Source organism: Eublepharis macularius, chromosome 1, assembly GCF_028583425.1.
Source record: "Eublepharis macularius isolate TG4126 chromosome 1, MPM_Emac_v1.0, whole genome shotgun sequence".
In the NCBI taxonomy this organism is placed as follows: Eukaryota; Metazoa; Chordata; class Lepidosauria; order Squamata; family Eublepharidae; genus Eublepharis; species Eublepharis macularius.
The window spans coordinates 146,332,471-146,347,512 of record NC_072790.1 but is presented as its reverse complement, the minus strand read 5'-3'; the positions used below and the strand labels follow the sequence as shown (position 1 = coordinate 146,347,512).

The following is a 15,042-nucleotide window of genomic DNA, read 5'->3' as shown; positions in this document are numbered from 1 at the left end:
TTCTCTTTAAACTAAATGCTTTAATAGAAAAAAAACAAAAATACAAAATCTCTTTCCTGAAAGCAGAAATATTCAATCTTTTCTTTGAATGACAAAATTAGGGTTTGCTTTCCCCACCCCAAACCCTTTCATTTTGCATGCTCGCATTCTCAATGAAAACTTCATGTAACTTCTATTTTGTTATTCAGTGGAAAGCATCAGACATCAGCAGAGCTACGCCTTCTCATAATAATTTAGAAATTCCCCCTCTTCTGGATACATTTATCAATATTCATTTGCAGACAGTATTTTTGGTGAGGTGAATTGTGCCCTTTCTATTCAGAGTTCAAAGATGCTTTTATAAACTCAAGCATTTTTTCTAGTTCTGTTCAACAGATGAGCTACTTATTTCCTCCAAGTTAATCATTTCTATTTTGTATCACCATCACAGTGCAACCAGATTTGGAAAAATCCCAAACTTCCCATCTATCAACAGCTACAAATATTATAGCCAGCATTAACAAATCAAATCCAAATTGTATCTCTTCACAGAGACAGGCTATGGTCACATTCAAATCGCCTTTTTATAATTAAAAAATTAAAAGCAAGCTGGAAACCTGCCCCAAAAATATTTCAAACATTATTGTAATGTCACTTATTTTAGGAAGCACCTTTACAATGAAAATTTTCTAATCAGTAAGATGACAAGCATTTTGGACCCACAGAAAAAAATCAGTGGGGAAATAGTCAACTGAGCTGAATAATTGATACAGAAACAGTCCCACCAACCTCTGCTAGCAGAAAGGATGTGCCCATAATACAATATATTTAAGTGCACATGCAAAGTGCAAATGCCAAGTTGATAATTTTAGTTGTTTGGACCAGGCTTTGGGCTATTCTTTATAGTGTAATATTCTGGGTCGTTGGCTTCCCCGCATTGCTTCCTGCCCTTGCACTACTATCATACAATGACAAAGTTCTATTGCCCTCCCCCCTCCTCTGTCCTTTACTAACAATGCAAAATATCTTCAAGTACAGTGTTTCCATCATTCTGGACATACCCCACAATGGCAGAGAGAAAGACATTTTTCACAGTCAATTACATATAATCTCAGTTTATAATAGACTCTGGCTTTTAATAAACCCTCCCCCCTTTTAAAAAAGTTAATATTCTTGATTTTCTTGTGCAATTCCAGTCACTAAAAGGAGGTTACAGGCCATAAACTGTACACTCAGTACATTATTCATCTGTCCGGTATATACACCAACTAGCTCACTGGAGGAGCCATCTATGGGAGCACTACAGTAAGTGTTTCGAATGTCCCAGACCCGAACAGAGTTGTCCATTGATGCAGAAGCAATCAAGCTACTGTCCGGACTAAAAGTAAGGCTGGTGATATTATCTGTGTGCCCTCTCAGTTCTTTGTAAAGAGTGCCAGATGCCAAGTCCCACAGCTTTAACCGCTGATCTTCACCTGCTGAAGCCAAATACTTACCATTTGGAGAAAATGCAAGTGACAGCACAGGGCCACGGTGGCCTGTGAACAGGCGCACAGTGTTTCCTTGCTGGGTACTCCACAGCCGCACTGTTTTGTCTGTGGATCCTGTTGCCAAGTAGTTAGAATTGGGGTGAAACTTAATGCAGTCCACATCTGCCAAATGGCCTGCATATATTCGCAATGGGTACGTCCGATCAAATGACCAGAGTCTTGCTGTGCGGTCATGGGAACCACTGGCAAAATATAAGCTGCAAGGACTGATGTCCAGATCCCAGATAGGGTAAGCATGCCCTTGGTACAACACAGTGTTTGTAAAACATCCAAGGTCCCAGTATCTGATGGATGTGTCTTCAGAACACGACAAAAGTCCTGAACTGTCTGACAGAAACCTTGTGCTATACACAGGACCACAGTGTCCTCTGAGGATCTTCATTTCTGTACCCACATTATCATCATCTTCATCCTGGATGGAGGAACAAAGAAAACAGTCTGTTAATTTTTTGAATACATACATAGGTAAAATCTTGAGATTTCCCTAACCAAGATAGGGGTACATAGCAGCCAAATTGTAATATGACATTTAATCTAGGACTGTCCATGCAATGCATCCTAGTTGTATTTTAGCTACTGACAATCCAAATGTGGCAGCAGCATCATTTTTTAGGAGCTAAAACAAAACATTTGGTTAATGATACTTTTCTATTCTGTTTTCAAACAAAAAGATCTTAGACCAAAACCTGCCACGCTATTTTTGACACATTTCTTCATTTCCCTAAAAGAGACTGATGCAAATGGAAACCAGTATATTCGGTGTGTGAGGTTATGTCATCACTCCCCACACACATTGCTTTAGCATTTATTATAATCTCTCATAAAGTTTCCATTGCTATAAGAAAACAGTGTTTTTAAAAACAGCTTATTGATTTCTACTATGCATCTTGAATTCCTGATCACAATGCAACATACAAACAAAAAAAGAAAGGCCTAACACAAGCCAACAGGAAACAGAGCCAGTGAGCAACGGAGAATACAGTACTTCTTAGTGAATGCTCATTTTAAAAGAATGCTCAAGTTAGGTCTCACTACATAAAGCACAAACTAAGACATTAGAAGGTTTTGTAGAAAAGCCTCATTCTGACCAGTTGCTTTGCTGTTGACACTACAACAAATAGATGAAGCAACCTGGTTCTTAATAATGCACAAGAGCTTGAGCATGTTAACAGTGAACATAGCTCATTAGCATTATACATTTGAATGGCTTTAATACTAAAAAAAAAAAAAAGCAGCCTTCAGTGAAGTTAAGTGCTTTTCATCTGTAGTTTCTCTGGAACAGTTATGAATGATTCAATTTATCTTCAGAGACCAAAGACTCCCATCCAGCCAAGTGAACAGGGTTATGTCTTATGAAGAAGAATAATTCCTGCCCAGTGTCTAGAAAGGGGGGTTTGGCTCTAAGAAAGACTGTTGGGTCTGTTGTAAAGGGAAAACTGTGTTGAATTAATGTCTGGAAACCTAAGTTTAAAAGGGCAATTAATGTAACCAAAAGAGTACACAAAACACCTCTCTCACTATAAAAATCTAAGAAACTAAGCTTAAAGGAACTTATTTTACCTGTTACTTTTAAAGTATTCTACTCTACCAACAAATTTTACCTCAGCAATTTCATCTCCTGCCCATATTCCATCCCTGCCTGTTCATCTCCTGCCCATATTCCATCCCTGCCTGTTCATCTCCTGCCCATATTCCATCCCTGCCTGTTCAATAAAGTTGCTGTTTCTTTGGAGAGTTATTCAGCCTCTAGTGCCATTTCATATAAAGAGGAAGAAGGCTCCTGTCCCCCACCCCTGCAATCAAGTTTCTGGGCTGGGCTAAAAAGCCTAAAATATAACTGCTTACCTGGGTGGGACAAAAGGAACTTTACGACTTTAAAATCACTAACAGACAAACTATCTGTGGCTGGTCAACCAGAGCAGACTAACTTTGATTTTGATGGAAAAATCTGCCTTACAGTGGGGGAGTCCGTCATAAATACCTGCTTAACTAATAACACATCACAATAATTTTACTACCTTCTGGTGTGGAAAGGAGTTGAACTGCAGGTTTACAGTTCTTAATATGCCAAATTTACCTTTAACTCAGTGGTGCACTGCATTATGGGATATGTATAACAGTAATAGCAGTGCCCCACAGATTAGCACCCCACTCAGAGCAGTGAAGGAAGTCAGTGTCAAAGTACACCTTACTTTTTTACTATAAAATTTATCTGATTTCAACTTCTATTCTTTCCTATCACTCATACAGCAAAATTAATATACATGTGCAAAGGCAGCACAGAGTGCAGCAGTTTGCAGTGTTCTCTCTCAAATACTGGGCTTATTTACAGTTTTCCTTGTAGAAAATTTGGGCATTTATACTTTTAAATTTCATAAATATATCATACTACAATGTTGTATGCTAAGCTATAAATAGGGCATTTTCTGTTGTTAAAACAGCAGAATAAGTTTAGGTTTGATAGGAAAGCAAGTAGTATATGTATTTCCATTTTCCCTAAGGCTTCAAAACTCCTTGAAGTTTTACATCTCCAAGTATGCCATATTAGGTTTGTTTTTTTCTGGAAATGGAACTTGCTTTCCATTTAATTTATATGTGACTCTGTCATCCGCTCCTGTAATCAGACCAATAGGGCTTAAGTGACATGGTAACAGGCTGAAGGGCCCAGACAAAATAATTTGGGACCAATGTTGTCCTTAAAGCTGCCAGGTGACCACCAGAGTTAAAAATAAAGAGGCAGCTGACATGCAGTCTTGAAGAACCATGTATTTCCCCCAACATTAGTAATTTTACAGGTACTTAAAATAAGTACCTGTGTGGCTTTACTATCACATCCACACATGCGAGTTAGACCACTGGTCTGTCAAGGTCAGTAACGGTTGACTGGCAGTGACTCTCCACATTCTTTCACATCACTTATTACCTGATCCTTTGTTTAAACAGAGATGTTGCGGATTGAACTTATGAACTTTTGTATTCAAAGCAGCCCTACCACAAACTCTAAAAATTCTCTGGAAGATCTGATAGCTACTTGCAATCACATATATGTGAAGTTGCTTTATACTCAGTTAGACCTTTGGTCTATCAAGGTCAGTATTTTCTACTCTGACTGGTAGCAGCTCTCCAGAGTCTCGGGCAGAAGTCTTATTTTAACTGACAGGGAGACTGACCTTAGCCCCTCCCACAGTGCACTCTTTTATACAGCTCTACATCTGCCTTTTTTCTAACCCTCTGCTGTATTTTTTAAAAGTAGTCAAATAACTATGGACTCCAAATACCATCCTGTGCAACTCTTAGTACATCCGCAAGAACTGCAAATGCACAGCTGACAGACATTCACTGAAAACAGCATGCACAAAAGCAGTGAGTGACAGACATTCTTCTCATCCTTCATGCTGCTGATTGCCATCTGAAACAGCTTACTTGCTGGATTAACTTTGCAGCTGAATAAATAGCCATTAAATGGTAGCTATACTGGTAACAAGGTTGCGTCTCAGCTAGGAAATGCTATTGTGCAAAAATGTTTATTTGCTTCCAATTTCCGAGCTATCATTGTTTAGAAGAAAGTTTTGTAGTAATAAAAGCACCACTTAACATCCCCTTGCCCTTAATTTTTCAGGAGAATAGATGGAGAAATAGCATCTCTTTGTTTCAAACAGTTGATTTACTTCTTAGAACAAACCTCCTTTCCATAAGGGTTTCTTTTCTTGGCTTCACAGTCTCTGGGCTCAAGCCCCACACTATTCTAAAATGTCTATAATGCCAACTTTACTGTAGCATAAACTTTCGAGAATCACAGTTCTCTTCATCAGATGCATGGAGGGTAAGAAGAAACTGGTCAGATATATAGGTGGAGAAGGGAGGGGGGAGTAGATGCAATCAGTGGCTTCTGATAATGGGATCAGTTTGCTTCTGATAATGAAATCAGTTACTTCTGATAATGAGAAAACCATTCATAGTCGCTATTCAATCCAAGCCTGACTGAGTCAAATTTACATATGAACTGTACATGAGAACTGTGATTCTCAAAAGTGTATGCTACAGTAAAGTTGGTTCGTCTTAAAGATGCTACTGGACTCTTTTCTATTTTGCTACTATATACTAACATGGCTAACTCCTCTGGATCTATAATGCCAAGTGATTAAAAAATCTATTACAAGAAAAGTGTAAAAGGATGTATCTTTTCATTATTAAAATATCTATTTTTTTAACTGATCAGTTAGCAAAATTACTCCTTGCTAATGAGCAGAAAATGTTTACGTACATTTAGAATTCTAAATTAAGCCTTAATATTAAAAAGAAAAAAATGCACTTATGTGAAAAATTCAAGCACTCCATTATATACAGATTGTAACTGCAACAAGAAGCCAGGAGCAATCCTAGATGAGCTACCTGTATGTGCCAAAATCTCTAACTGGGCAAATGTTGTTTACCTCTTATCTGTTCCAATATAAATTCGAAGGAGAAACTCTCCACACATCAGGGATTCTGGTGGTGAAAGTTGCTCCCAAAAAGGACCTATGTGCCCCTACAATTCAATGACATTATGGAGGTCCAGAACAATATTCTATGTAACTATTAGGCAAAGAAAAAAAGGGAAACTTGCATTTTCCCCCTCCAAACCAGACATATGGGATGGCTAAAGAAAGAAGACTGAAAGACGTCTGGAAACCATATATTGTAGGCTATGAAGTAAGCCAGGTGTTTCTAGCAAGACATTCAAACAGCAAAACTTGGATCTGAATACATAAAAAAACCTATTTTCCCCAAGTTTCTGAATGAAACAGTAAGCCTGTGTACACTTAAGTAGCTTACTTCTGAGTAACTGTCCATAGATCAGGCTATAAATGTCTCTGCTGTTTTTACTTTGTGTTCCTCTTGAAGAACAGGGATTTTTACAATCTCTTACTATGACATAAGAAATTTGGTTTCGAACCTCCACTCTGCCATGGAAGATTGCTGGGTGACCTTGGGTCAGTCACTCTCTCTCAGCCTAACCTAACTTACAATGTTGTTGTGAGGATAACGTGGAGGAGAGGAGAACCCACTTTAGGTCCCCATTGAGGAGAAAAGTGGACTATACAATAAAAAATGAAGTTCTACCAATCAAACTATTAAAGCACCTCCTCTATCCTCCACCTCATGGAGTATGAATCTCCCCTCTGAAGCTGAGATGTACTAATGCTCGCAAGCTTTCCATAGGATGAGATGGACAGCTGCAAATCAAGAAGTGAATGCAAGAGCATTTTAACAGGGAAAAGGTGAGCAGAATAACTGACTTGTCAAGTTCCAACAGAATTGAGAGTAAGGACCCCTAATGGTCAACTGAATTTTTACTCAGCTTAACCTATTGACTCCTATCACTTCTCTTCAAGCTGGGAAGCTACAACAGGTGGCAGGAGGAAAGAAATGGTGATGCAGTCTTGGACAGGCTAACTACAAGTGCTCACAATTCCTAAAGTAAACCATTCCGATGTGACCATTAGGACCTCCACTCACAATCCCAAAAGTACAAAGATAACTGAATATTCAGACCTCCTCATCCATGATGTCACAAGCCAGGTGGATTCGGGACACATCTATCAGATGAGGCTCAGATTTCAGCTTCTTGGACCGCAAACTCCACAGCTTCACACATGAATTGTCAAAGCCAGCAGCAAGCAGCTTGCTGTCTGGAGAGATCTCTGCTGTGTTTAGCAACTGCTCAGTGTTATAAAATGCATAGAAGCATATGGTGGTGAGTGAAGGAGGCCCATCTTTGACTCTTTTGATGCTGTCCTGCAGAATGTCCAAGGCTGCCTCATTCTGCAGGATGGAAGTAGGCATGTCAGCAGGTTCCAGGCCATTGCTTTCACTGCGTGAAGAACCACCGCTAGCATACAGCTGATAGTCCATCCTCTTGGCTGGCTGCACATCTAAGTGAATGTGCAAGGAGAGAACTTTGCAAAGAGCATTGTTGTTGTCACTTTGGAGGTAGCGAAGGAGGAAGTTGTAGCTGTCTTCTTGAAGACGGACAACATACTTGTTGTCCAGAAATGCCTGGAGTTTGAAGTTGGATACGATGTCTTGAATAGTTAAGGTGGTCTGTAACTGCTCAATGATATCCTTCTGGCTGGCATTCTGCAAGAACATTCCATGGAAGCGACTATAGAAACTGTCCACTGTGCTCTTTAGGCCATTTTGGACCATGTTAAGATGGAGGTAGACAAAGAGGGGATACAGGAGAGGCATCACTTCATGGCTATGCTGAGAATCTGAATCTGAAAACCAAAGGCAAAGAATAGTTTATTCCATTCCATTCTCTGCAGGGATTGCAATGATAGCAAGACATGGAACCATCCTTAAGGACAGCTGTGGACAGTCTTTGTTTGTGCAATGTGATTTCCAGCTCAGGGGACACAGAGCAGTAGTAAAACTCATTCTTTACCTACTATTTACCATGCTTAACTTTTAATTATGTATAAGGTTCTTTTTCCAAGATGAGTTTCAGATTTAATTAACCCAGTTTTGGAGCAACTATATTGTTAGTTTAAACCAATCACATTTGGTGTGTTTAAGGACATAGCTTTGGCCTGGGAGTATATTCATTTGCCTTCAGTAACAGTTTGTTCTGAGAAGTACCACCACAAGCTGTGCTTCACCATTTTATTTCTGTCTCAGCTTGCTTGCTTTCTGCCTCCTGGCCAAAATAAATCCAAACAGTAGCTCCCAGAACATAATGTGATAAATTCCTGATTTGGATACTTTAGTCTCTGTGGACTAATTTGCATATTCACTCTACTCCATTACAGCACCTTCATAGAGCTATTTTCTTCCCTATTCAATGGATGTCATATACTCTGCCAATCAGGACCAGCATTACACATTTGCTAGTGGAAACAAAATCTGTAAAGGATATTATTGTGAGAAGATTCTACTAATAAAGGCATTTACTTCAGGTATTCTCTTCTGTCTTTGCCATCTGTATTTGTATACATTTGTTCTCATCGGAACACCTTTCTTCCTTCCTCCCACTCACCCTGCTGGAAAACCTTAACTATTTGTCTTCCTAAATATGACTCCCTTCTTTAGCTTTGCAGATGGACAGACTTTGCAAATTCTATCACTTACTTCACCTGCTTGTCTGTTCCCCCCTCTTTTCTCTATCCCACCATAGTGCTAACTCCCAGCTGGTAGGTTTGTATGGGATTCAGACTATACCTCTTGATCATTTAAAGGTTGCACAGATGGCTGGAAGAGCTTTGTGGTAGTATTTCAAGCTTGAAAAAAGTGCTGCAGCAGTATCATAGCATACAGGCTTTAAGTGCCAGGATAAAGGGAGGGTGTTCTCTTCTCCCAGATCAACACACAGTAGAAAGATACAGATGGAGAAATAGCAAGAGACAGGCCTTTGCCTGTGGCTCTGACCTCCTCAGAACTTGACCTACCTTCCCTATCCTTGTGATAAAATACCAATTTTGGCTTAGGCAGCATACGTACATCATTTCTACTTTTTCAACAGACAATAAAGCCTCCCCAGAGAGGAAACTAAGAATTAACAAAGGTAGACTGTGAAAAGCCTCAGGAACAAGCACCACAAATTATGTAGGAACAGACCAGGGAAGAAAATCTCCAATATTGTAACAGGGGTGGGGTAGCCCTTTCTGGGTCCAGTAGAGAAATCTGACATACATGTTTGTCAGGCTTGAGCTGGATACATACACACTCTTCTACACAAGATGCTACCCACCTGTAAGAAAATTGCGCAGTCGCCCAAACTGTACTTCATATTGTTGCGGCTCTGCTAGGCAGGGAGCAGCAGATATAATGTTGGCACAACCCGATTCAGATTGAACTAAGGGAATAAATGTTAATAAAGTTAATTTACAGAAGACACAGTAAGACAAGGAGCACCTGAAATATGCACATACCAAGCATTTTGCCAAAGCAGCTGCCACCTCAAAATTAGCCCCAATAATTGCATGAACAGCTTGACCAAGAATAATGCAGTGCATGTGCTGCCCAAAATTAAGGGGCAAATGCAAGGTTTTCAATATCACTAAACTGCAAGCAATATTGTTGAACGTGTTGAAAGTGTTTCATATGCTGATACCCAACATGCTATTTAAGCATCTGTGTTTTAATATGCATGTTGGGACCTAATTAGTGAGCACGCTAATCATCTGAGAAGCTACTGACAAATCCAGTGCACATTCACACATGCCATCAACAACTGAATATGTATTATGAAACAAGGACTTCTGCACCTGAAACAGTCATCACAATCCAAATGACATTGACAGAGATTTTGTATCACCAGTCATCATCTCAAACATAATGGGATGGCTCCCACAAGCACAATGGTTCTCAGGGACCTTTACCACCGCCCCCTTCCCTCAGAATCTTTTGAAAAGCCAATGTTCAGAGTCACAAGTATCCCATGGACAAAATACCACGGGGCACAGAGGGCTCCTGAAAAGAAAAAAAATTGGGCAATATCATCCCAACCTCCCTCTTGTGCCAATATAGCTTCTTGTGTTAACAGAAACTCTGCCAGTAAAAGTGTGCAGAGGGATGACAGCACCCAATTTTTCCTCTTCAAAGTTCCCTTTCTGTCCACAGAACACCCGTGACACTGAACACCAGCTTTTTTGAAGTCTCAGTACACTGTTGGGGAAAGGTAGAAAAGATCTATGATGGTGATACGCTTGCACTCATGCTTAGTAAGAACCAACTGAGTATGCTTCTGTTAAGATCGTTCTCATGTTCAGTGGAGAGTCACTGCTTGTGGAGTATCCAAACAAAGAGGCAATAATTGATTCATCCTTTATACAATTCTTTAGTATGGTCAAGTTCTGAATACTTTTCCTGTAGTTGTGAATATTCCCTCTACATGTACCTTTTTCTAGCTAACAGTCTGTGCAGAGGATTACTCAGTAAAGCAATTAGCACAGTTCAGCACTAGCTTTTTTCTACAAACACTAGCAGATTCATAGTCAATTAAAATGTGGCATACTTGATGGTATCTAGAGTAGGCAGCATGCCAGAGATTTCACTGAAAGGGATCCTGAAGTATGTGTTTCAGGCAAAGCTATTCAATGACCAGCAGCAATGGAAAAGATTTGAGAAACACTGGAGTAGACAGTTTAGCCTGCTACAAATATCTCAAACTACATATTGAATGTAATTCATCGAACTCAGTTAGATTTCCACCCCTTTTGGCAATGCAGCTACAATTCATCTCACAAATATAGACGTATATAGGGTTGCCAGGGGTCCCAGGGGCCCAAGCAGGGGTACAGGGGCTGGGGGACAAAGGGGCACTTACCTTGCACTCCCCTTCCAGAGGAATCTCAGTGGCCGCTGTGTGAAAATTGGCCCACTGGAAGCAGTTTTCACTTTGAGCACTCACAGACAAACTAAGCCTCCTTCCTTTGTCTGGTTGGAAAATGAGAGGGAAGGTCTCCCTCCTCCCTTTCTTCTCCATCCTGCTAATTTTCCAATGGGAGAAAGGAAGGAGCCACAACGAGCTCAAAGTGAAAATTGCCTCCAAATACATGGTTTTCAGTCAATGCACATCAGGATTCCTCTGAGGAGGGGAAATGCATGCACATGCTTTCCCTCACCCCGTGCTCCCCACTCCCACTGACCAGGTGAGCAGGCTTGGGGGATTGCAGGTTGGGGCAGGGGAACCCCTGTCCCGGGCAGAGGGATGGCAAGCCCAATCATAAATGAGATCAAAGTGGGCAATGGTAACACAGAGAATGTTTCCTCTCCTGCCTGGATGTAAATATTCACTAATTACCCCTGAATTAAGGTTAAAAACGAACTTTTTACATGTAAATAGAATTGTCTATCTAAAAATTTCTTCATTTTTAATAACTTTCTAACCCTAAATATTTTAGATGAGATTGTGGTCTTTTGCCTCTGATCCATCATTCCCATTTTCTCATATTTACACCAACATCTTATTCCCTCTTCTGAATTTAATAAAGCTTGCTCTCAGGTAGGGGTGTGAGATTCGGGTTTGGTATTTGGTTAAAAATACCCTATTTTAACTGATTTGGTAAAATTCAGTATTACTGAACTTAAAAGATGAATCAGATTCTGTAATACAGAATTTAAGTTTACTGAACATCAAAGAAACACTGTTTCCCACTTTTTTTAACCAGATGGGAGGGGGAGGAGGGGGTAGTGAGGCAGATGCAGAAGGGAGGGGGAAGGGAGTGGCCAATCCTTGCAGAAGCTCTCCTTCTTTGGCCAATGCGATTCTCAAGGAGAGTGCCTTTTTTAAACTGCCCTGCATGAAGTTAAATGAAGCAGGCTTGCCTCAGAGCAGCCTCCATTTTGCTCTGTCTTGGAGACCAAGAGATACAGCCTGCTTGCTTGTGCTGGCTGTTGGCTCTTTTTCAGTGTAGACTGGCAAGGGAAGAGAGAGATGGCGTATATAAGCCCAACCATAAGTCAGGTACAAATTCTGATTCATTTCAGAGTCTGAGTAGAGCCCAAGTGCCTGAACACCAACAACCATGCGGATGGAGTATAGAATTAATAAGTAGTATTAATTGTAAATTTCATGTAACAAAGAAACCAAGTTGACTCCACTGTCTAGCTCTAAAATAGTTTCTCAACATGACCAGGAGTAGGTCTAAATCATCTAGTTCCATTTCAGCATAAAAGCAGTTCTCTTTGGGATTTCTGGATTGAGTAGTGTAACGACTTAGCTCTCAGCTGAATCATTTCAGAACACTTGGGAATGACAACATACCTACTGCATGTTTCATAGTTTCGTGCTCTCTTGTTTTAGGTATCAGTTAGTAAAGCTTGATCTCCCTGCTTAAGGAATTGCTAGATGATGGAAATCTCTCTCCCTCTCCCCCCACCCCCAAGTATTTACAACTTTTCAGCCTTGGACACAGCTGTGTTCCACCTGGGTGCCACAGAATCACATAATCATTTGTACTCATGTCTCTTTCTAATTAGTGCTTAGAAGGTTCACTCTAAAGAGAAAGCTTTGTAGGAATTTGCCTTCTACTGTTCCTATGAATCCATAAGGAAATCTTGCTGCTTACCTGTTAGATTAGCTGCCATTTCTTCTGCAGTCTGGCACAGTCGCAGCCCTTGTTTCGGAGGACCTTCTGAGTCTACATACTGTCGGCGCTTGAGGTAGCAGGAAACTGCCATCTGAATCTGTTCTGAGCGTACACGTTTCATGACCTCCAAACGAAAAGGAAGTAAGTTTGGGACAGTAAGAAATGGCAGTAACATGAAGAGGTTAGGCTGCAGTTTTTGACACACACCTGCCACATTAAAAACTTGTGGGAAACTATAACTCAGCAGTACCACTGTTCCATTCAAATGTTTACAGAGTATAAATCACATCCCTTAAAATGCCCATTGCTTGAGGTTCATAAAGGAAGATACACCCCAAACACTTAACCTACAAAAGTCCAACTGAGAGAAGCTGAACAACTTTATGGTAGTGAAGTGCTTTTAGGACTGAAGATACTTTGGTGAAACCCTGACCTGATGTTGGCTGACAACTTCAGAGTCATGGCTGGCTTTAGAGCTCCAACTATATACAGAGGGTCAGACTGGAATTTTCTTAAAGCATTATTTTAACCATATGCAAGCACATTAATATCATCATCTTGGTGTTCCATCCAGCTGACAATCGACAGATGGTCCTAAATGGATGCAATTACTCAGCACTATTTACTCTATTTCTTCAACATTTCAGTATGAAATGTGAAAAATTTAGTGAGAGAGAAACAAATAAAACTGAAACTAGGGGTGTTCTGGACAATATTAAAAATACATTTCACTTTCAGTCTTCCCTTTATTCTTTGCAAGTGTTATTCCCTTTTATTTCATATTTACAAACTTAAAATTTTAATCTTTGCATCAAGCATAGATTACAAAGGTCCATCATAGAATCTGAGTATCAATCAGAGCTACAGAGTTGCCCAGAAATGTTAATGACAATTTGAAATGGAAAAGTTTTCTGAGTTTAAGAACTGTTGAGAAGGTTTTATTTAATGGCATTAATGTTTGTTACAACGTATATCCTACATTTCCTCCAGCAAACTCAAAGAAGCATTCATTCATTTTTATACAACAACCAGACCTACATCCGATTAACTTCTACAAGGTTGCTATAGTATGTAATTCAGACCATAAAAGAACAGACAGAAAACTAGTTACTCCACTGAAAATTAGATGTATTAGAGCAACTGTTTTCAGCACATGATCTGTAAGATATTTTTGAACACCACTGATAATCCACTGAAATCACCTGATTTTTCTGCCAAGTCCAAAAGCAATTCAACTAAGATTTGCATAGATCTAACATTCACTTAATACTAAAATGTAGGGAGAAAAATAGGCAAAGTTTTATCTTCAACACCACAGCAGCCAAATAATACACAAAAATATCATATCCTTCTCATTTTAAGTTAAATGTGCAAAAATTAAGGACATCTGCTTCCTATAAAGTGACTGGAGAATTTGGAAGTTCTGTGGGTTGCATTACATGATCTAGTACAGCAAGCAATTTGGACAAGGCAATTCACATACACACTAGGAAGGATGATCAAAGAGACTGGTTGTGGGTCTTCTCTCCCACAGAGAGAAAGCAATATTTGCTTATTACAAGTGATACAGTAATCTCTCATGTGCCACAGTAAGTGCAACAACCACTAACAATTAATGAAGCGCGCGTTCGTTTAGAGTGGAAGCTCCTAAGGGCAGACTGTGAAACAACCTAGTCAACGAGCAGGACTGAAAGATCGAAGCCCCTTCTTGCTCTAAACTTTGAGGAGTGCGCAAAACTGCAGAAAAAAGCGTCACCACCTACTCTCCCCAACGCACTTGTAGAGGAGAAACGTGGAAAGAGAGACGAACGGGAAGCCCGGGAAGTAGGATGCATGGCGGGGGCACTGAAGAACAACTCCAGGGTGCGTGGACAGACAGAGACAGAAGCGGCAGCTGCAAGAAGACGGCTGCGCGCCTCCAGCCAGGGAGGGCCCTTCCGCGCGCCACACTTGGCTCATCGCGCCACTCCACCCGCCCGGGAGAGCAGCTCCCGCTATTGCTGCATGCGCCAGGAGAGGAGAAGGAGGAGGGCACTCACTGGAGCATCGCAGACGAGGAGGAGAAGGAGAATAGCTAGGAGGAGGACAGCCGTGCGCAACTCCTATTGCGGGCACGAGACGGAATTCCTGGGCTAGCTCGCGCCGTCAATCACTGCACCCAGTGGCGCGAGACGCCGCTGCTACCGTGGAGTCCGGCGCGCGCAGCTCTCGCTTGTGGCTCACGCTCCTGCTAAGGCGGCTGGCGCGGACGTCCCGGGCTGCTGATGGAGGGGCTGCCGTTACTGCCGCCGCGGCTGGCAGCAGCCGCTCCATGACTGACGGGCTGGCACGGAGAAGGAGCGAGCGGGGCCGGGAAGGGAGGGAAAGGAGGCTAGCGCGCAGACGCCGGCCACCGACCAATGGGAAAGCTCTCGACTTGGCGATCGGCTAGTAATGGCTGC

The 15,042-nt window shown here is 41.1% G+C and overlaps 1 protein-coding gene across 1 annotated transcript; it reads right to left on the bottom strand.

Moving 5' to 3' along the window:
* On the bottom strand, window positions 1-14,942 carry TAF5L (TATA-box binding protein associated factor 5 like). Its single transcript, XM_054981619.1, has 5 exons — window positions 14,641-14,942; window positions 12,581-12,725; window positions 9,259-9,363; window positions 7,065-7,789; window positions 1-1,941 (listed from the first exon to the last, which is right to left on the bottom strand). The coding sequence occupies exons 2-5, from the start codon at window positions 12,720-12,722 to the stop codon at window positions 1,144-1,146; spliced, it is 1,770 nt and encodes a 589-aa protein (XP_054837594.1). The 5' UTR covers window positions 12,723-12,725; window positions 14,641-14,942; the 3' UTR covers window positions 1-1,143.
* Window positions 14,943-15,042: the final 100 nt, after the last annotated feature.